Raw genomic sequence first — 23,722 nt, 5'->3', positions numbered from 1 at the left:
TTAATCTACAGTTCATAACCAATAGATTGTGGTCAGAGTCCACATGTGCCCCTGGAAACATCTTACAATTTAAAACCTGGTTCCTTAATCTCTGTCTTACCATTATATAATCTATCTGAAACATTCTAGTATTTCCAGGGTTCTTTCATGTATACAACCTTCTTTCATGATTCTTGAACCAAGTGTTAGCTATGATTAAGTTATGCTCTGTGCCAAATTCTACCAGGCGGCTTCCTCTTTCATTTCTTAGCCCCAATCCATATTCACCTACTATGTTTCCTTCTCTTCCTTTTCCTACTGTCGAATTCCAGTCACCCATGACTATTAAATTTTTGTCTCCCTTCACTACCTGAATAATTTCTTTTCTCTCTTCATACATTTCATCAATTTCTTCGTCATCTGCAGAGCTAGTTAGCATATAAACTTGTACTACTGTAGTAGGCATGAGCTTCGTGTCTATCTTGGCCACAATAATGCATTAACTATGCTGTTTGTAGTAGCTTACCTGCACTCCTATTTTTTTTATTCATTATTAAACCTACTCCTGCATTACCCCTATTTGATTTTGTATTTATAACCCTGTATTCACCTGACCAAAAGTCTTGTTCCTCCTGCCACCGAACTTCACTAATTCCCACTATATCTAACTTTAACCTATCCATTTCCCTTTTTAAATTTTCTAACCTACCTGCCCGATTAAGGGATCTGACATTCCACGCTCCGATCCGTAGAATGCCAGTTTCTTTTATCCTGATAACGACATCCTCCTGGGTAGTCCCCACCCGGAGATCCGAATGGGGGACTATTTTACCTCCGGAATATTTTACCCAAGAGGACGCCATCATCATTTATCCATACAGTTAAGCTGCATGCCCTCGAGAAAAATTATGGCCGTAGTTTCCCCTCGGTTTCAGCCATTCTCAGTACCAGCACAGCAAGGCCGTTTTGGTTAGTGTTACAAGGCCAGATCAGTCAATCATCCAGACTGTTGCCCCTGCATCTACTGAAAAGGCTGCTGCCCCTCTTCAGGAACCACATGTTTGTCTGGCCTCTCAACAGATACCCCTCCGTTGTTGTTGCACCTACGGTACGGCTATCTGTGTCGTTGAGGCACTCAAGCCTCCCCACCAGCGGCAAGGTCCATGGTTCGTGGTTCTTATGTGTTACATAAGATCTTAATTTATCTCCTTACAATTTCTTTCCAGGTGTTTGTGTTGTAACTCTTGCTCCTCTGCCTCAGGTCTTCTCATTGTTAATTGTACATTTTGGAACAAGGTGGTCATAGGTTGACCTCCTCTTTTCTTTCCCTCTGGATCCCATTCCAGGATCATTTTTGGTATTCTGGTTTCCTCCGTTCTTCTTACATGGCCATACCATTGTAACTTCCTTCTATCCATCGTGTCATGTATTCTTTCTCTTACTTCCATTGTCTTTATTTTTTTGGTGTGTCCTTTGTTTCTCACCTTCATCAGAAGTCTATTTCTACTGCTTGCAGTTTTCTTACATGTTTCAGATTATTATCCAAGTGTCCACTCCGTACATATCTATGCTCTCTAGTATCGATTTTTATGCGATTTTTTGGTTCAGTGTATTACATTTCCGCTTCAAGATTGAGCTGAACATCCCAATGACCTTACTTCCACTGTTCTATCTCTGATTTTACCTCCAGCTCTAAAGTGGATCCCAAATAGCGGGAAGTAGTGACCTTCTTAATTTTCTCACCCTCTATGTAAAAGTCATCTGGATCATTAGTGAGGTATTCTGTTTTCTGGTACCGTAATTAATCTTCAATCACCAGTTTCTGTATTCCATTGCTAACTGGTTATATCTCTGTTTTCTGCTATAACTGCTAGATTACAGCAAACAGTACATGATGTGAAGAAACTCCATCTCTGATTTCTAACCACATCTGTTGCATTTACAAGGCCACCTCTTAAGACTTATGCCTATAGAGATTTTAAATAATGTTGGTGAAATGGGCCAGCCTTGTAACAGACTCTTGCTTGTTCTAAATTTCTGTGGATGTGTACTACCAATTTTCCCTTGACATATGTTATCTTTATATATTTTGTGTGTTATTTTAATTAAAGAACCCTTTATGTTTGATGTATGTAACACTCTCCAAAGTAGTTTTCTCAGGACAGTATCATTTGCTTTTTTTATATCTACAAAAATTAATCTTTTGTTTTTTGATTTTTCCCTATGTTTCTCTAAGATCTGCTGTAATGTGAAAATATGGTCTACGCTTGATCTACCAGCTGTGAAACCACATTGTTCTTCCTGGGTTTTAAAATTTATTTCTAGCTTATTTTAATCATTTTCCCAAAAATTCTCATTAACATGTTTATAACACAGATTCCTTGATAGTTTGAGCAACTTTTTAAATCTCCTTTGTTAAATATAGTATTAATATAGCCCATCTTCATTTCCTTGGATACTGAATCTCCATGTAACATTTTATTTAAGAACCATCTTATTAATTTCACAATTTTGTCACCACCATATTTTAAGAACCCAGACTGATACCGCCTGTTCCAGGTGATATGCCACTCTTCCCTGTTGTTAATACCTTGCTCATTTCACTTTCTAAAGTTTGGATCTCCTCCTCTTTCTGTTCCTTTTCTTCTACTGTTCCTTCCTCCATATACTCTATCCTCATGTAATAATTTCCAGAAATATTCTTCCCATTCTTTTGGTGTTATTAGTTGAAGATTGGTTTAGGTTTTTGTCTCCTGTCGTTTTAATACTGACCACTGAGTGCACTTCTTTCGCTCTCCCAAATCCCAGTTTGTTCTCGACACTGGCACATATCCTTTCCCATGCTTCATTTTTTGCTATCATTATTTTTTTAATCACTTTATCCAATTTATCGTTCAATGACTGGTTAAATGCAGTCCTCTTTTCTGTAACTGACACCTCGATTTCCTCTGACAACCGTTCTACTGTACATCTGTGGTTGTTTCTTCTTATTCCCAGCACCTCTGTTGTTATATTTAGAACACTGGATTTTATGTATTAATATATTTCCTGTGTACTTCCTTGAAATGTTTCTCCCAATCTTATTTCCATTCTGGCAGCAAAGAATGTTCATATGCTTTCATTTTGTAGGCTGTCAGTATTGAAGTGTATGTTTTGAGCTTTCTGAGCACAGTTCGTTTTAATGTTTTTAGAATAATTCTTTGCATTCTTCCATGGCCAAAAGCTCTTCGTTTTTACTAGATAACTGTGTGATACACACTGGGCTCCCATATAAGATCTAGCATCTGCTGCCTTGAATCTACTTGTCTGACTAATGATAGTATGATCTATTATAGAGCAAAGTTCTCTAGTATTCTGTTGCCAAGTATATTTATGGATAGCCTTGTATTTAAAAAATGTGTTGGTAATTTTCAGTCCAAACTGTTCACAAATTTCAATCAATCGTTCTCCATTGTCATTACATTCTGTCCCTCCATCTTTCTCCACTGTTGGACATGATTATCTAATTCCTACTCTTCCATTCATATACCCTATGACAGTCAGTTCTTTCCTCCTTGGTATTTTTTCTTTAGTTTCCGGTCTATTGCTTCATTCGTGGGTGCATATACACCAATAATTATAACTTCCCAGGCAAATAGGAATTTCTACCACAATAGTACATTCATCAATAAATTTCCAATTGGTGATTCTCCTTTTCTGTTCTTTCTTTGTCATAATGGAGACTCCTGCTTTGACTGTTACCACTTTGGATGCCCCATTCCAAGTATGTTCATAATTACCAAGTTCCTCTTCTTCACCTTTCCTCTTGGTCTCACAGACTATGACAACGTCCATTTTGAACCTGTAAAGTTCTGTTGGTAATATATTCAGTTTTGTGTAGATATCTTGCACATTCTAGCATCCAAATGTCATTTCCTTTGTTTCTTCTTCAGTTTGTCATTCAAGATTTCATTTTTTTCTGAGGCATAGTATTAGGTTTTTTTACATTTTAATTTTTTGACACAACTGCCAACCTTGGGGACCAGGTAATTTATTTTCAAGGTTTTCTTCCTTTAGCCTTTAATAAGCCAATATCAAGCTACAAGGCAGCAGCCATTAGTTTTGGTCCATCTCAGCATTTTATTTCCGGGATATCCACCGTATCTGGTGAGCATTCCCCTATCCGCCATCTAGGTAGGCGCCCAATGGGAGACCAGCAACGCCACAAGGGATAAGGATAAATGCAAATCGTAGAAGTAACTGATGCGTAAGAAGAGTTATGTTACAATGTTTGCAGCTTATAATGAGAATTAATCACTTGAGGAGAGGGATATCAATCAATACTGGCATCAGCAGATAGTGTGCCTTTGTTTTCAATGCTAATTATAGAAAAGGATCCTGGGTTGTAGGAAGTTTTTAGAACTTTTAGTATCATTGTTCTGAAGCAATGCAAAAATAATTTGTCAGTGCTGCTTGCTACCTTGTACATTATGTCCTCACTCATCCACTGGAACTGGCATGCTTATTATTTTGTAGTCCTCTAGTTCTCTTTGTTAATTTGTAAGAAGAGAGTTACTTTATTGTGGAAAACTTGAAAGTACTGAAACTAAAATTTCAGTGAGAGATTGATGCTAATTTAACCATGGTTTATTACTAGTTTGTAACTTAATTTAACTCCTGGCTCAGGTATCTGAGCAACTTACTTTTTGTTCTTTTCTTTTCACTTCATTTTCCTTTAAAATAAGTGCTATTTTAAATGAACACTTTGTATCCTTTTTTGTTTCACATTCCAGTATTTCTTCATGGGGTTCTTTTGCTGCCAGTGGTATTAAAATGTTGTCAAGTTTGTCTGGAAGCAATGTGGAAATAATGAACTAACAATTTGACCTATGTCTGCACCATCTTTCTTCTACATTTTGTGGGCCAGTTGTCTTCCCCTCCCTTTTCTTTTCATACTACTGTGTTTAAATGTGGAAAACTGAAGTAACCTATATGTAGCTCGGATACACTGTAAAGCTTCTGCATGTTATACATTTTTATGTAAGCTGAAAATAATTGTGTGTTTGAGGACTAATTGTAACAATATTGTTTCAGAGTTAACATGGAGAAGCATAATATCATTGCTGAATTGCCATCGGATGCTAAGAAAGTAGTATTAGGTGACATGATTAGCAGTTCAGCATTTTGGGTCATGGACCCTAACGACATAAACATGTCTGAGCAGCGTAAAGAATTCCTTGTGAAGGAAGAAATACTGTCAATCCGCTGCAGTCAGGCAAAAGCATCTGATCATTTCCTACCAAAAGAAGCAGAGGTATGATTTGCTAAGATGTGTTAGAAAATTGTAATATGCTTTATGCTTGATCTGACTTACATGTTAGGTATTTTCTTGCACTCCATAAAAAAAGTCTAATTTGAGGTAAATCCTGACTCCTAGTTTCTCTATAAATGTCCGACTTTCAATACAGATCTTTTTATCTTTGTAGACCAGTAAACATCTCATTATGTAAAAGTAAACTCTAGTGTGATATATAGGAACTGATACTTTTGTAAGAAAGGCTTAGGGAGGAGGGCGGTGACTGAAAGAAGACATTTTAGGCACATTTACCTTAACTAGTCTGTACAGTATGGAGTGTAATATTACAACCTTCTTGTTAATCAATGGGAAAGAGCATTCTGTAGATACTGAAACAGAGCAAAAGGTTACAAAATTTGATCACAAAGTTGTGAATAAATTGTAGAAAGCAGCAATTAGATGACTTACCAATTTGCCTCAAATTCATACATTTTGGGAAAGCCTTTGATCCAGTTTCAACAAAATTTGTACTATACATATAGTAGGGAGCTACGAAAGTGGCAGCTGGAAGGGTAAGTGGAGAAGGCACCCCCTCCACCTTTCATGCATGTTTCACCCACTTGTTTTCTCACTGCACACCTCAGTTGCCACGAGTTGGCAGCCTTTGGCCCACATGTCTAGCCGATCTAAGCGAACTATGCTGTCAGATAATGCTGTCTGTATGCTCAGTGCATTACAAGGCATTCATTTGCAAATGAAGCCTGAAATCGCTAGGTAGCACATTTCAAGAATTTTATAATCAGAAGCTGTCAGTGACTTATTTTGAACACTTCATTATGGTATCAAATCCATACACCAAGAAAATGCTTTGAAAACACTGTAGTGAGATAGCAGCCCCTTCATATTAATGTATTCTTGTGTGTTTAGAAGGTATATTACAGCCATATACATCATTAATGTTCATCTGTTAAATTATAAAACTATTTCAGTTTTGATTATGTGATCATTCAAGCATTCCCTGAGGTTGCACATTAATTTTAACATCGCTACAAGACAAAAGACGCAAGTCTTCTGCAGGGGCGATTCTAGAAGTTGGTCAAGGGGGGAGGGGTTTTGGGAGAACGGGGGAATGGAATATGGCTTAACAAAAGGAGAGTTGGGGTCCTCTACCAACAAATTGGTAAAATTTGGTGTTGCTTAATGTAGTTTTTGGTAACTGTTTTAGAGTTCAGGGTAAAAAAAATGTGCATTAATAAATAACAAGATGCCTGTTTCAAGTTAAATGATATTTATTGGTTTAGGCAGTAAGCTATTTGACGCTCTTATTCTTTTGTTATAATGTGTTTGGAATACATTGCAACCTATATTGCTATATAATTATATAAAAAATGATTGATTCTATTGGAATAATATATTCACTGATTTCTGAAGTCATTTTATCCAGTGTAATTTGATACTCTGTGTGTGTGTGTGTGTGTGTGTGTGTGTGTGTGTGTGTGTGTGTGTGGGGGGGGGGGGGGGGGGGTAGGTATAGCCGCCCCCCCCCCCCCTCCCTTGCCACTGCCCCTGGTCTTCTGGTCCCCACAAGTAACACTGAAGAACATGACAGCACAGTCATGTTTGGCGGCTGTTCTGCTTTGTACTGATAATTGGGGAGGGGGAGGAAAGAGAAGAGGACAGCAAAGGGAAGGGATGGGATTTATTGCTCTGAATACTGACTTACAGAGGAGTCATTTGAAGTAATGACAATACCTTCAGTGCACTTTCGTTGGATGCCTGCCTTCAGAAATTCTTTTTTTTTTTTTAACTAGAATTTCAGCATGGTGTAAATTGTTAATCCAGTGGTACATTGTGACATCATCAATTGCTTCCTCATGTAGATTCTTCACATCTTTCAGTCTTGATGTAACCTTTCTTTTTACTAGTGTCCATATATTTTCTATGGGTTTGTATTAGTAAACTTACAATGTCATGGCCCATTTCTGCTGTTAGGCCGTGAAATTCTATTGATTATTCATATTTTGGTGCCTGAATTCCACCACCATCTCTGCTTTTGTATAGTGACCTGAAATGGAAATACTTTTCTCTTCTAGCCACTGTGTGATTTCTTCCTTCTCTGTGCTTCAGCTAGGAATTTTTTCTGTTGTTCTCAAACGATAACTGGAATTATCCATGACAATCACAGAACCCTCTTCTAAACCACATAATAAACGCAAAAACGTAGTCTTTACCTATGTCACTATTCATTTCTTGAAGATAATCGGTGTATTTGCAGTAAAAATATTAGCTTTGCACCTTTGATAAAGCCGTAATTGGATGACCCTGCATGACAGACCATACATAAGCATGTTTCTTTTGCCAGTTGGCACTTTCAGCTGGCCATTCGCTTGCAGGTCCCACCAGATGTGCTTTCTTGCGTGATTTTGATCCAGCCAAGTTGCTGTGAGGTGAATAAGAAGGCAACAATGATTTTCTTTCCTGATGCTGTGCATTCTTCACAGAAAATTAGCTCTAGCTGCTACTGTATCTACGTATACATCATACTCCACAAGCCACCTAATAGTGAGCAATGGAGGACACTTATGGTTGTGTCCCCCCCCCCCCCCCCTCCTCCTCAACCCCCTCCCCTGTTCCAGTCATGAAAGGCACATGGGGAAGAATGATTGTCAGTAAGCCTATTTATTGGCTCTAATTTCTTGAATTTTTTCATTGTGGTCATTACATGAGATATATGTGGGAGGAAGCAATATGTTGCTCAGCTCTTCCAAGAAAGTGCTCCCTCAAAATTTCATTTGGTGCAGTTTGAACATTGTTTGAATGTCGAGGCATGGGTCTCGTATTACTAAAATGAACCACCACGCCGCTGCAGCATTCATTCCACAGTCCACGGGACAACAGAAGAGGCAACCTGTCTCTTGATGGAGTGCTCAATGCCGCTCTGCAATCAGGACCAGGCATGCGGCTCTGTGTAGGTTCAAGTGTCGACCAATTGCAGAGAATCTTGCAGCCTTTCAGGTGGCGAGTGCAAAGAGTCGTCGAATTATTCGAGAGAGTAAGAGGAGGTCATGGCAACAGTTCCTGAACACCATTAATCATTCCACCAAAAGTTCCGTCGTTTGGGAGACCATCAGGAGTATTTCTGGGAGAGAAGGCAGATGCTCCATGGCTGCTGTAATGGGGAATGGCACTCTCCAAACCAATCCATGAGACATTGGCGAGACTATGCCAGCATATTTTGCCACAGTTACTGCAACAGCCTCTCAGGATCCAGGTTTGCAGTGCCATAGAGGTTTAGTTTGGACTTCCGGTCCACCTCTGATGAAGATTACAATTGCCCATTTTCCATGTGGGAGCTGGATCCTGCAGTGTCTGCAGCTCAGACACATCCCCTGGTTATGACAGACTGCATTACAGTATGCTGTGGCACCTTACAAGGCAAAACAAAGATATATTCCTCACACTTTTTAATGCCATCTGGGTGTCAGGTCACTTTCCCGACTCGTGGTATGAGGCAATTTTAGTTCCCCTTTTAAAGCCTGGGACAGACCGTACATGCCCAAGTAGTTACTGTAGTGTTGCCCTCACTAGCTGCATGGGGAAGACCTTGGAGTGGATGGTCAACTGCTGCCTTGTCTGGGTCTTAGAAGCCAGGCAACTCCTTAGTCACTTTTAGTGTGGGTTCAGGAGGTATCACTCCACCTTCGATAACCTTATCCTCCTGGAGACGGCTAAACAATAGTCTTTCCTATGCCGGCATCACCTTCGAGGTATATTTTTTGACATCGAGAAGGCCTGTAATAGTACTTGGAGGCAACTTATCCTGGGGCAGCTTCACAAATGGGGTTTTTGTGGTTGTCTTCCCATTTTTATTCAGTACTTCCTCTCACCACGATACTTTAGATACAGAGTTGGTGACGTCCTGTCTGATCACTTTGAGCAGGAGAACAGTGTCCCTCAAGGTAGAATATTAAGTGTGACTGTCTTTACATCCATAGTGAAAATTCCTGTCCAGTGTTCCTTGTTTGTCGAAGATTTCTCTGTGTTTTCTTCTTCTTCTTCAAGCCTCGCAATGACAACACATCAGTTACAACTAACGCTTTGACATTTGCATGAATGGGCGCAGAAGAGTGGTTTTGAGTTTTCCACCGAGAAGTCTGTATGTGTTCTTTTTAATTGTTCTTATTTCATTTTAAACTTTCCTGAGTTGAGGACGAGGGACACTATTTTTACTTCTAAAGACACAGTGAGGTTTCTGGGCCTCATATTTGACTCTTAAGGTTACATGGTTGCCACATCTCAAGGACCTGAAAAAATGGTTACTTAAGACTTTCAGTATTTTAAAATGTCTTAGCCACAGTACGTGGGGAGCAGACAGGACATGTGTGCTCCAGTTTTACAGGGCATTTGGTGTTTGGGTCTGCGAGACCATTTTATTTAAAGATGGTGGATGTAATGCACCGTGAAGGGATTCGGTTGGCCACTGGGGCATTCAGAACAAGCCCTGTACCAAGCTTCTGTGCGAAGGCTGGTGAACTGCCACCTCATGTCAGGCAATGGCTACTTATGGTGCGTCAGGCGTATGAAACTCTGTTCACACCATACACACTCACCTATCATACTATTGCTCAGCCTCCACTGGAAAGGCTTTTTCGTAAGTGGCAACATGCAACGAGGCGCTATGGGATTCGTGCACAGGATTGCCTTCTAAAGATGGGTGTGGCCAGTCTTCATGTTTTACATCGTTGTGGAAGCAGATTTCTACCTCGGCTTCACCAGAGGCCCAGATGTACTTTAGACTTGACAAATTTTAAGAAAGATGATACGTCAGATTTTACATTTCAGTCTCTGTATTTTAACATTTTAGCTATACATCATGGTTTCACAGTAAACAAGAGCATTCCCTTGGCTGCTCTGTTGTGTTCCCTGACCAGGATTCACCTTCCTCACGAGTATACCATTTTCTCAGTGGAGCTCCACGTGATCCTGGAGACACTGAAGTAGATGCATCATACTCGGGGCAAACAGTTTCTCATTTTCCAATTCCTTAGTGCCTTGCAATAATTACAGAACCTGTACCCAGCTGAGGAGTGGTCTGGCTGATATATGACTAACTGTACTTGCTCCAATGGCAGGGTAAGCAGGTGTCATTCTGCTGGGTGCCAGGTAATGTAGAGATATGGGGAAATGAAGAGGCCGATCAGTCTGCCAAGGAGGCCTGCAGAGGGCAGGATGTGGCTCAGTGTCGTATTCCCTTTCGGGCTGTTGTTTCTGCACTATACAGGAAGTGCATACAGTTGTGGGATGAGGAATGGCTGGCGGTGACAGCCAATAAGCTGCGGTTGGTGAAGTCAACAACCCAACCATGGCGTTTCCTCCTGCCAGTTGCTCGGGCAGCATGAAGTGACCCTCATGCGTCTTAGAATTGGGAACTGCCCTCTCACACATAGCTTTTTACTATGGCGAGAGAATCCTCCACTTTGTGATGCTTTGGTGTGCACATCTCTATCAGCCATATCTTTATGGAGTGTGGTGCAAGGGCAGAAGCAAATATTGGTGGGGATCTGCCCTCTATTTCAGCTGATGATGAGACAAGTCTGACTAAGGTTTTAAAGTTTTGTGATGTGTCTGTACTCTGGCCTAAACTTGTAGGCTGGATGTTTTGGGGTGTCAAGAGTGGCTGGCTTCTCCTTGTTTTATTCTTGAGGTCAGCCAGCCATGTCATCTGCTATATTGTTTTAGCTCCTTATAGCACTTTTTTCCTATGTCGGTAATGTTTTACTCCTGACACAATACTTCCTTCCGTGGTTCTGTGCGGGTACGCACATAGTTTTCCAACTTTTGTTACCTATGTTGTACGTGCTGTTTTATTTTCCTGTTTTGTGTATTTTATCAACACTCATTGCAATCTGTTTTTGCGCAGGTGCTAAAGATCTTGCTATCGTGTGCCCATACAAATATATCCATGTCTGTGTCCATGCCCATAGAAAGTAATTGATTTTTAGAATACTTAAGTTTGGATGTAGACTGATTAGGTCCTGCTTTTGTATGATTACATTAATTAATGACAGAACAGGTAAACTTCATTATTGATCTCAAATATGTGACGAAACTTATCACTGATTAAGAAATACTGTATGCTGGCGAAGTACAATTGTGATCAACAACTTGTACTCGAACAAAACTAGAACTACATTGACTTGACAGACACATGATATAAATAAACCCAGAACAATACCAGTTTACAAAGCTTTATTAAAATGTTGACATAAAAAGTTTTAATTATTATCCTTCACAAAATACGAAAATTTTTGGACAGATCTTTGCCCAAAATTAGTTTTCTCTATAAAATTTAACATAATTCCAGTCTGTTGACAGTTAGTTACAAAGAACTTTAGATAACTTTTTGACTGCATTAATATTTTAATTGATAATCTTTTCATGTGATCTCGTACAGAGGCTAAATAATTTAGGGTAGTTGGTTTTTCTTGACTGAGGAACTGATGACCTTGTTGTTTGGTCCTGTAACACCCCATCTCCAACCAACCATCTATCCCTAATAGTTAAAGGAAACAAATCTCCATCCTCTCTAACACTTTGCACATCTTCTGTTTACTTCTGCTGTTAACTGGTTGCCTGCTTATCTCATTGAATATACTGCATAAAACATTGGAAAGCTATTAGTAGAAGCCTGGTTTTTCATTTTTGTGTATGTAAACTTTACTCTTGGCATTACTCTTATTTCAGCAGTGTTTATTTTCATATTTGACTGCAACATTCTCTAGGATTTTTATATATTCTGTCACAGATGGTCGCAGTGCAGCACCCACTAACCTGCAGATGGCACAGAGGAACTGTGCTTAGACTCTCGAAGCTGGACCGAGGCTACATTTATCGTGTTTTTCTAGTAGATTATGGTATCTCTATAGATGTCAGAAATGGAGCAATTAAGGAACTTCCACGTGAAATGATGAGGTTAAAACCTCAGGCCTATCAAATTGAGTTGTATGGTGTTGTACCTACAACTGTGGATTTAGATTATAATGTGATGAAAATGAAGCGAATGTAAGTATAATGTCACTATTTGATATATAACTTATATCTGAAAGGTTTCTGAAGTAAACTGTATGTCAATAAGAAAAACAAAACTTATATTAGACATAGAGACACACACAATGTGGGTGACTACATTTTGGAACATTAAATCTTGCTCATTAAACAACATTTACATTATCTGAGGTGAAGTGGTAGTGAGCTAGGAGATGAGGTGCTGAGAGATGGAACACGTTGGCCAGACAATAACCTTGTTTCATAGTGGGCATTAAGTGCAGAAGTCCTAGGAAACAGAGAGAGAACACAGTGGCATGTTAATTAAAGTCCAACAGATCATTTTTCTGATCAGAGACACGAGGAACGAGGGAGGAGGAGTGAGAGAAAATCACTATGTGGACATAAGCAAGATAAGAAACTGGAAGAGGCACATGGCAATGTCCATGACTCAAGTGGAAACAGATAAGTAAAGGGCAAGACGATAAATAATTGATAGCTGTAGAGAAGAGTGAATAGAAAGTATTAGAATCAAACTGAGAACCAAGCTAGCATGTGGCAACTAACAATAGTGATATTAATCACTTACTGCACATCAGATACAGGGTTATTACAAATGATTGAAGCGATTTCACAGCTCTACAATAACTTTATTATTTGAGATATTTTCACAATGCTTTGCACACACATACAAAAACTCAAAAAGTTTTTTTAGGCATTCACAAATGTTCAATATGTGCCCCTTTAATGATTCGGCAGACATCAAGCTGATAATCAAGTTCCTCCCACACTCGGTGCAGCATGTCCCCATCAATGAGTTCGAAAGCATTGTTGATGCGAGCTCGCAGTTCTGGCACGTTTCTTGGTAGAGGAGGTTTAAACACTGAATCTTTCACATTACCCCACAGAAAGAAATCGCATGGGGTTAAGTCGGGAGAGCGTGGAGGCCATGACATGAATTGCTGATCATGATCTCCACCACGACCGATCCATCGGTTTTCCAATCTCCTGTTTAAGAAATGCCGAACATCATGATGGAAGTGCGGTGGAGCACCATCCTGTTGAAAGATGAAGTCGACGCTGTCGGTCCTCAGTTGTGGCATGAGCCAATTTTCCAACATGTCCAGATACACGTGTCCTGTAACGTTTTTTTCGCAGAAGAAAAAGGGGCCGTAAACTTTAAACCGTGAGATTGCACAAAACACGTTAACTTTTGGTGAATTGCGAATTTACTGCACGAATGCGCGAGGATTCTCTACCGCCCAGATTCGCACATTGTGTCTGTTCACTTCACCATTAAGAAAAAATGTTGCTTCATCACTGAAAACAAGTTTCGCACTGAATGCATCCTCTTCCATGAGCTGTTGCAACCGCGCCGAAAATTCAAAGCGTTTTACTTTGTCATCGGGTGTCAGGGCTTGTAGCAATTGTAAACGGTAAGGCTTCTGCTTTAGCCTTTTCCGCAAGATTTTCCAAACCGTCGGCTGTGGTACATTTAGCTCCCTGCTTGCTTTATTCGTCGACTTCCGCGGGCTACGCGTGAAACTTGCCCGCACGTGTTCAACCGTTTCTTCGCTCACTGCAGGCCGACCCGTCAATTTCCCCTTACAGAGGCATCCAGAAGCTTTAAACTGCGCATACCATCGCCGAATGGAGTTAGCAGTTGGTGGATCTTTGTTGAACTTCGTCCTGAAGTGTTGTTGCACTGTTATGTCTGACTGATGTGAGTGCATTTCAAGCACGACATACGCTTTCTCAGCTCCTGTCGCCATTTTGTCTCACTGCACTCTCGAGCGCTCTGGCGGCAGAAACCTGAAGTGCGGCTTCAGCCGAACAAAACTTTATGAGTTTTTCTACGTATCTGTAGTGTATCATGAGCATATGTCAATGAATGGAGCTACAGTGAATTTATGAAATCGCTTCAATCATTTGTAATAGCCCTGTACTTCCCCTTGTAGCTAACTCTAGGGGGCTCACAGCTCTTTTGTGAGTACGGGATTGCGTATCACAGGGCCCTAACTTTTGCAGCATTACTTCCTTTCTGTGCTGCAAGCTTATATTTCCACTATACATCTCCTGTCTGCCTCTCCATCTGATGGTTTTCTTGGTGCAAACCCTGCTTGGACCTGGTTTACAATATGGTACTCGTTTTTAAACTTTCGGCCTTTTCTAAAAATGTTCGTTAAGTAAACACATGGTCTCCATTGTTGGGTTTGATCTAACCACCAGTTTTCAAAATTCTCCAGAAGTGCAGATCATACAGGGAAGGTCACCTGGTGCAGTGTATGCTCCACCTGTGTGCCTTTCCATCTTTGCACCCTTCCCTTTAATGAAGTAATACATCCAAAACCCAGCACCGTAGCCATCGTGTTGTGGGGGAGGGGGGGGGTTGTCAAATACCTCAACGATGGTAGTCACTGACTACGCAGGGGTCACACTGCTGGTGCCTGAGCTGAAACGTATGTGTCTTCATGACAGGCATGGGGCCTCTAAGAGATGGATTACTGGCCTGGTAGCCATTGCTGAGGCTGGGTGGTGCCCATGGGGAGAGCCCCCATTTGGAGTGGCTGGCACCATGGTGGATGAGCCGCAAATGAAGCAGATGAAGTTATCTCTCGCTGGTAGCCATACATCACCAGCAGTCTCTGTGAAAGGAAAATCCTCTTTTAATGCAGAGTTAAGACCCTAAAATGTTCCCTTCCCTAGCTATGTCATGGGAGGAATGTAGGGCTAAGCAGCAAGTAGAGAAGTACTCCGCACAACACTTACTTTGCACAAGGACTGATGGTGATTCCTTCATGCCCACAAAGCTCTAATTCTCTGTGAAGAATTTAAGACAAATTTATGGAAGTGGCAGCCATTTGTAAAATGAAAAGTGGGTCAGTTTTGATCAAAACAGTGTCCCCTGCCCAGTCATGGTCACTGCATGCTTGTGACATGCTGGGTAACGTATTGGTGACTGTCGCTCTCCATAACAGTTTAAATATGGTTCAGGGCATCATTTTCCACTGAGACTTGCTCTTGCAATCTGAAGATGAGATATATGCAAACGTGGAGTGACTGGATGTAAACTTCGGCCATCGTGTACACAGGGGGCCAAAGGATAATAGGATCACTACTGGTGCCTTGTCTCATTGTTTGAGGGCAATTCATTGCCTGAAAAGGTAAATGTGATGGTATACCGATGTGATCTGAAATTATATGTTCACCCCCCACCCCACCCCACCCCACCCCACTCCACTCCACCCTACCCAACCCCTTCCCTTTTGGTGCTTCAAGTGTTTGAAATTCGGGCACATGTCTTTGCATTGAAAACCGCATCTGCAGGGATTATGGACGAGCATTGCATGTGAACACTCGTACCCCTCCGCTGTGGAAAATACCATTCTCCCTGCTCATGAGATTGTACTGTTTTCCAGAGAAAAGAGAAAATAAAGAATACAAGACTCTGGACAAACTAACTTACAAGAGGCCAAGAAGAAATACAAGCAGCTGCACCCAACATGTCGAACTGCATCATATACTACAGCTATGATGACTTCACCCCCTATGGTGATTGGTGATGGTACTTCCGCCCATTACACCTGCTACAGTGGGCCCACAGTACTGCTTAAACCCCCCCCCCCCCCCCCCCCATGAATGGGAGCTCCCCTCTTGCTGCTTCTCCCACACCTACTTTGGGATCAGTGGGTTCCCACCCACCAGGGACATTGGTCCTCACCTTGCTTCACCTGCTCTTGCCAGGAAGGAATCCTTCGGAACACTTCCTTCCAAGGTTTCCACTGGTCTACAACCAGACACCAATCAGTGACTAAAGGAGCTGCAGGCTACTGGTCGCAGGGCTTCACAGTCATCATCTTTAGGTGAAAATGATTCAGAGAAGCCCTCACAGTCATCAAATTTCTCTAAGAAGAGGAAAGAAAAGAAAAAGTTCTCCAAGAAGAATATTCCGGTGGCGCCCACACCACCAGATCTTACCGAGGTAGAGAGTCTGCCCCCCCAGGGGGCTCACGGTTGTTTCGTGCATACGTGTGTGGCAAGCAAGGGGCCCAGAGCTATTGCAGCCTTCCTTCTTTCCAGGGCTGCATTTCCTTGCCCTTTCCCTCCTTTCCTCTTCTTGCTCCTTCCCCTTCGCCCTCTCCTCTCTCTGTCTTGGTGTCCTTGCTTATGTTGGCCCCGCTATCCTCCTGGTTATGTTGGTTTTGCAATTTAGTTTTGTTGCATAATCACCTCATCCTTTTGGCATTCCCTAGTCCCCCTCTGGGGTTTGACCTCCATTACTAAATTCCATAGTGTGAGCCATTTGGGGAAGAGCACCTTACCTAGTGTCTCCGACGTGTGCCCTCCTAATTCATTCCACCTTTTCTTTCACGTGTGGTGGGGTCGCTATGTACCCTTTTGGTTGAGCCCCCTGAACCCACAGGGATCACACTTCTGACACATGAGCTGTGACCACCTCATGTAAGCCTAGGAGTGGTTGCTTGTCATCCTGGAGCATCGGAACACCCGGCAATGGCCGCCATGCCAGATGGCCCTTGCTGTGGCTGGGTGGCACCTGTGAGGAGAGCCCCTGATTGGAGTGGGTGGTATCAGGGCGGACGCTATGCAAATGAAACACATACGGGTCCAGAACTCTGGCCATTCTTCTGCAGCTGTCTCTCTGCCTGGCACTGATTCTTTTAGTACTGCTTCTCCTGCCCCTTCGGCCTTCCCTTCCATGACTACCCCTGGGAGGAAGGTCAGGCCCATCGGCTAGGGGCGAAACCTTTCCCCTGCTATCTGGTTTGCATCAGGACTGATGGGGATACTTTCACCAATACCAAACCTTTATTCTTTGTGGAACACATTGAAGAAAAGTTCGGTGAAGTGGACTCCCTGAGCAAGTTGCAGTCAGGTTCGTTGTTGATCAAAACTGCTTCAGCTGCCCAGTTTGCGGCTCTTCGTGCCTGTAACCATCTTGGCACAATTCCTGTGTCCATTACCCCCCACCTGTCTCTAAATATGGTTCAAGGTGTGATTTTTCACAGGGACCTCATCCTTCAAACTTATGAGGAACTTCGGGACAATCTCGGACGGAGGTGTGTTCACTTTGTTCAGCGTGTTCAGAAGGGTCCAAAGGACAATCACATTGATACTGGTGCCTTTATCCTGACCTTTGAAGGGGTACCCTTCCTGAGAAAGTAAAGATTATGGTTTATTGTTGTGATGTGAAGCCATACATCCCACCTCCTCTGAGGTGTTTTAATTGCTTGCGTTTTGGACACATGTCTTTCCGCTGTTCGCAGGCCCCTCTCTGTGGTGTCTGTGGACGTCCACTCCATGAGGGTCCCGCGTCCGGCCATCCTGATTTAGGTTTTCCGTGATTTCCCTAAATCACTCCAGGCAAATGCCGGGATGGTTCCTCTGAAAGGGCACGGCCAACTTCCTTCCCCATCCTTCCCTAATCCGATGAGACCGATGACCACGCTGTCTGGTCTCCTTCCCCAAAACCAACCAACCAACCAACTCCATGAGGGGAGTTCCTGTGTTCCCCCTCCTGCATGTGTTAATTGTCATGGCAATCATTCTCCACGTTCACCAGATTGCCCAGTATATAAGAAGAAAAAGAAGATACAGGAGTATAAGTCCCTTGATCGTTTAACCTACACTGAGGCGCGTAAGAAGTATGCACGTCTTCACCCTGTGTCCATGACATCTAGTTATGCTTCACCCTTTCCCCCCCAGACCCCTCTCCTCCCCCCCTCCCCTGTGGCTCCCACACCTTCTCCTCCAGGCGCTGCTCCCCCTCCCCAGCTGGAGAAGTGTCCCACTTCTTCGGCGTCTGCCGATCAAGGGCGTCCCTTCCTGGCACCTTCCAGGCCAAAGGTTTGCTGCCACGCGACGACCGCGAGTACCACGGTCTGTCGGCCCCCAGGTCGCCCGATCTTGTTGCAGCTGTCTCCTTTATGCCACACAGCCCTCCTCGATCTCAAACAGAAAAGAAGAAGAAACATAAGTCCTGGGGCAAGGAGCCTCTGGTGTCACCAGAGGTCCCATCCCTGGCTTCCCAACCCCCTCCTTGTCGGTGACGGGTGGTGACCCGGCAGCATGACTGGCTTTAGCCTGTTCAACCCCCATTTGAATCATTGTTCAGTGGTTATCCAATGGAATTGTAATGGATATTACCGTCACCTTCCGGAGTTGAAATCCCTTATTTCGTCTTACTCTGCAGCTTGTGTGGTTCTACATTTTACTGATCATCACTCACCGACCCTCTGTGGGTTCCGTGTTTTCTGTCGAAATCGGGTCGGCCCCCTGTGGGCTTCTGGTGGCATTTGTACGTTGGTCTGTACAGACGTTGCTAGCATGTGGATTCCTCTTCAAACTACATTGGAAGTGGTTGCTGTTAGGGTCCACCTGGACTCTGAGGTCACGGTTAGCAGTCTTTATCTCCCTCCTGACGGGACTCTTACGCCTGCTGCCTTAACTGCCCTTCTTCAGCAACTTCCTCCTCCCTTCCTCCTTCTCGGGGATTTTAATGCTCATCATCCCTTATGGGGCAGTGCATTTCCATCTAGATGAGGTCTTCTCATAGACCAGTTTATTGCAGACCACGACTTGTGCCTTCTTAATGATAGCTCCCCTACTCATTTCAGTGCCGGTCAAGGTACCTTTTCTGCCCATTGATCTTTCTCTTTCTTCTCCCTCTCTCCTCCCTTTATTACACTGGTCGCCACATGACGACATTTGTGATAGTGACCATTTCCCGTTGATTCTCTCGCTCCCTTCCCGCTCCCCAATGGACTGGTGACCTTGTTGGTCTATCCAATGCGCCGATTGGCCCCTATACACTGCACAGGTCATGTTTTCTCCCTCTTTGTTGGGTTGTATTGATGACATCCTACGTGACGTGTCTGATGCGATTGTTCGCGCTGCTAGCCTTACTGTACCGCTCTCATCTGGACCATTTCGCCGCCAGCAAGTCCCATTGTGGAGTACGGCCATTGCCATAGCCATCCGTGATCGCCGTCGAGCTTTGCAACACCTTAAGAGGCACCCATCCGTTGCCAACCTTATTACCTTTAAACGCCTTTGCGCTAAAGCCCGTTATTTAATCAAACAGAGCATACGGATATGTTGGGAACGCTATGTTTCTTCCCTCGGTTCTACTGTCCCTATGTCATGGGTATAGGCTACACTTTGCTCTCTCCAAGGGTGCCATTGGCAGTCCGCCCTCCCGGCCTTCACCTTCCAGATTGCCTTTGTACGGACCTATTGATTCTTGCAGAACATCTTGCGACCCATTTTGCAACGGCATCAGCATCAGCGTCCTATCCGGCTGCTTTCCTTCACCGGAAACAGCGGGCCGAAGCTTCCGCCTTATGTTTTACCCCATGTCAGTCAGAATCTTACAATGAACCTTTTACTGAATGAGAATTTCTTTCCGCACTTTCTTCTTCTCATGATATGGCACCTGGTCTAGACTCCATTCATAACCAACTGCTTCAACATCTCAGTGCTCCACAACAGTAACATCTTCTCCGGGTGTTCAACCGTATTTGGCTCCAGGGTGGAGGGATAGCATTGTGGTACCTGCGCTTAGGCCTGGTATGAACCCCCTATTTGTTGAAAGCTATTGGCCAATTAGTCTGACAAATGTTGTTTGCAAGTTATTTGAATGGGTGGTAGCCCATAGGCTCAATTGGGTCCTCGAATCTCGGGATCTATTGTCCCCTTACCACTGTGGCTTCCGAGAGGGACGGTCTCCGATCGATCGTTTGCTTCGCTTGGGATCCACAGTTCGGCAGGCTTTTTTCCAGCGTCACCATTCGGTTGCAGTATTTTTCGACCTTCGCAAGGCCTATGTCACGGCTTGGCACCATCACGTCTTACTTACACTTCATCAGTGGGGTCTTCGGGGCCCACTCCCGGTTTTTATCTTCCAGTTCCTGTTCCATCGGTCGTTCAGGGTTCAGGTTGGTACTGTTTTTAGTTCTCCACGGATCCAGGAGACTGGCACCCTACAGGGTTCTGTATTGAGTTTATTTCTTTTCCTCATTGCTATTGATTTGACTAGTGGCATCTGTCGGTCCTTTGGTCGCCCCTGCTCTGTATGTGGATGATTTCTGCATTTGGGTTAGTTCCTCTTCGATGGCCTCTGCAGAGCGGCAGCGCCATGGAGCTATATGACGTGCCTCTGTGTGGACCCTCTCACACGGGTTTCAATTCTCTCCTTTAAAATCGCGGGTGGTCCACTTCTGTCGCCGTACTATGATCCACCCCGATCCAGAGCTCTATCTCGATGCACGACGATTGCCTATGGTCCCACAGTTTCATCTCCTGGGTCTTCTTATCAACAACAAGCTCACTTGGCTGCCCCATATCCGACTTCTAAAGGTAGGATGTTTCTGTAAACTTAATGTTCTTCGCATCCTTGCCCACACCTCTTGGGATGCGAACTGCTCCATCCTTCTCCGCCTTTATCGTGCTTTAGTTCTGTCTCGCTTGGACTATGGTTGTCAAGTTTATGGTTCGGCTGCTCCTTCCACACTGCACTTTCTGGATCCAGTCCACCATCGTGGTATCTGTTTGGCCACCGGTGCCTTCCCTACTAGCTCTGTTGATGGTCTCCTGGTTGAAGCTGGGATCACCCCCCTTTCTGTTCGGTGGACCCAGCTTCTGGTGTCTTATGCAATCGCTGTCTGTTCCTCTCCCACTCATCCTTCCTATTCTATCCTGTTCCCAGACCATGGATGTCGCCCACCTGATTCCCGCTCTCAGGCGGGTTTACCTGTTGGGCTCCGCCTTTCGTCTCTTCGCTGTGATTTTCAGCTTCCTTCTTTGTCCTGTCTTCCACGCTCCCTCCGCACCACCTCCCCTTGGTTAGTTCCTCGTCCCCAAATTCGAATGGATCTCCACCGAGGTCCGAAAGATTCCATCCCCCCCCCGAAGGTGTTCCATTCCTTTTTCTGCCGAATTTTATGGGAGTTTCGGGATGCTGTTGTTTTTTACACCAATGGCTCTAAACCTGGTGATCGTGTCGGATATGCCTTCACATCCTCTATTGGCACAGAAAATCATCTGCTGCGATCTACATGTGGGGTTTTTACTGCGGAATTGATGGCAATTTCCCAGGCCCTTGCCATTATTAAACAGTCCCAACACAACTTCCTTATGTTATGTATGGACTCAATGAGTGGCCTTCTGGCTATTGACTGGTGTCTTTTGCACCATTGCTTGGTCTTGGCCATCCATGACCATCTCGCCGATTTTCACCGTGCTGCTTGTTCCGTCGACTTCCTTTGGGTCCCTGGCCATGTGGGTATCCCAGGCAATGAAATGAGCTTGCTGATCGTTTGGCTGGGGGAGCAGTCACTCTCCCCCCCATCCCCTCCGTTCTCTGTAACCCCACCTGCAGCGGATTTACGGCTTCACATCAAATCCCACTTTGCCAATCATGGGCCAACTCTTGGGAGCCTACCTACCTGTCTAATAAACTTCGTGTGATTAAGGTGACACCAGGCCCGTGGTGTTCTTCCTTTCACCTCTCCCGAAAGGACTCGACCACACTGTCGTCTCCGCATCAGCCATACCAGGCTGACCTATGGTTTTCTTTTGCATAATGAGCCACCCCCACTTTGTGGTTGTGGAGCCTTCCAGTCAGTAGCCCACATTTTGGTGGAATGCCCCCTTCTTTTGGCTCTGCATACTAAGTACAGACTCCTCCGCACTTTACCTTTAATGTTGGTTGACGATTCCCGGATAGTCGAACAGGTTCTTAGTTTCCTCCGGGAAAGTGGTTTCTATTCTCAGTTTTAAGGTTTTTAGTCTCACTCTGGTGTTGGGGCAGGGCGGTGAGCGTTGGGGTATCTCCCACTGTAAGCTGTTTTTGGAGGTTCCCGACTCCCCTCCCTGGCCAAGATCCTCTTTTCTTCCTCTTTTACTCTGTTTGTATCACTTTTTAGTATTGGTTAGTCTCCTTTTCCCATAAGCACTTCTACATTCTAGCGGTTGAACACTTTTAAGTCGCAAGTGGTCTTGCCTCTACTGCTTCAGAGGTGGGATATTTTCTGCCTCTAGCATAGCGTTGGGGTTGCTCTCTTGCTGTCTTACCTCATTTTGTTTTTACCATTGACAACATGACTGCACTTTTAGCCTTTTCCCTTTTATCGTTCTGACTTTTCTGAGATGTCACACTATCTGAATGGACCACATTTGCAACAAGGGACTGATGACCTTGCTGTTTGGTCCCTTCAACCCCAATCAACCAACCAATCAGAGATTCCGGCGGCCCCTGAGGCTCCAGTGTGCACCACACAACAGAACCCGAAACCTATGTGTAGTAATGCAATAACCCCTCAGCTAGCAGCAGCTGGTGACACCGGGCCATAACCTGTCTCCTTAGGCCCTTTACAACCTGACAGAATGTCAACAACATTATTCTCCAATTTAATTGTAATAGGTTTAGTCCACGACTTGGCTGAACTATGACATCTTGTAAGCAGTTCCCCTGCCTTCTACATTGCCGTTCAGGAGACTTGGTTTCCAGCAATGCAAACCCTGGACCTTTGTGGGTACAGGGGATATTATAAGAATCATGCTACCTGTGACAGGGTGTCGGATGGAGTTTGCAAATATGTTCTGGACACTCTGTATAGTGAACTTGTGCCTCTGAATATACCTTAGGAGGAGGCTGTGGCTGTTCAGATAAGGGCATTTCAAGATATTACCATCTGCAGTGTTTACTTCTCTCCTGATGGTGAAGTCTCTATGAACAAATTGTTTGCATTGGTATCTCAGCTACCCTCACCTTTCCTAATCTTGGGTTATTTCAATGCTCATAATCTTTTTTGGACTAGTATTTGGGAGGAAGATGATTCAAACCCACATCTGCCCACCCTAATTTAGGTTTTCCGTGATTTCTGTAAATCGCTTCAGGCAAATGCCAGTATGGTTCCTTTGAAAGGGCATGGTTGACTTCCTTCCTAATCTGATGGGACCAGTGACCTCACTGGTTGGTCCCCTTCCCCAAATCAACCAACCAACCAATCCTTTTTGGGGTGGAACTATGATCACTGGCTGCAATTAAAGGACTTGAAAACTTACTGGCACAACCTAGCCTTTGCCTCTGGAATACTGGTGCCCTAACACACTTCAGTGTGGTGCACAGAAATTTCTCTGTCATTTACCTTTCCATCTGCAGCCTTTGTCTTTGCCCATCCATACACTGGAGAGTCTACAATGACCTGTGTGTCTGTGACCAGTTCCTGATTGTCCTTTCCCTCCCTCAATGTTGCTCCCCGCGATGCGAGAGATGGACTCTCAACAGTGCTGACTGTGGTGCTTTCGCCTTGGGTATCGCCCTTGCAGGGTGTATATGTGGACAAGGAAAAAAAACTTCCCGGATTTCCCGTTTAAAAATACACTTTCTCCCAGATGAAAATA

General features: G+C 43.8%; 1 protein-coding gene across 1 annotated transcript in view; it reads left to right on the top strand.

Annotated features, from left to right (window-relative positions):
- Positions 1-23,722, top strand: part of LOC124776894 (putative ATP-dependent RNA helicase TDRD12) — a 451,178-nt gene that overhangs the window by 3,465 nt on the left and 423,991 nt on the right. Inside the window, exons 2-3 of the mRNA XM_047252081.1 lie at positions 5,053-5,272; positions 12,060-12,316. Of these exons, the coding sequence (XP_047108037.1) occupies positions 5,060-5,272; positions 12,060-12,316 (470 nt within the window). The 5' untranslated portion in view covers positions 5,053-5,059. The remainder of the gene's footprint in view (positions 1-5,052; positions 5,273-12,059; positions 12,317-23,722) is intronic.

Source organism: Schistocerca piceifrons, chromosome 2 (assembly GCF_021461385.2).
Source record: "Schistocerca piceifrons isolate TAMUIC-IGC-003096 chromosome 2, iqSchPice1.1, whole genome shotgun sequence".
NCBI lineage: Eukaryota > Metazoa > Arthropoda > Insecta > Orthoptera > Acrididae > Schistocerca > Schistocerca piceifrons.
This window is presented reverse-complemented; position numbering and strand designations above follow the sequence as displayed.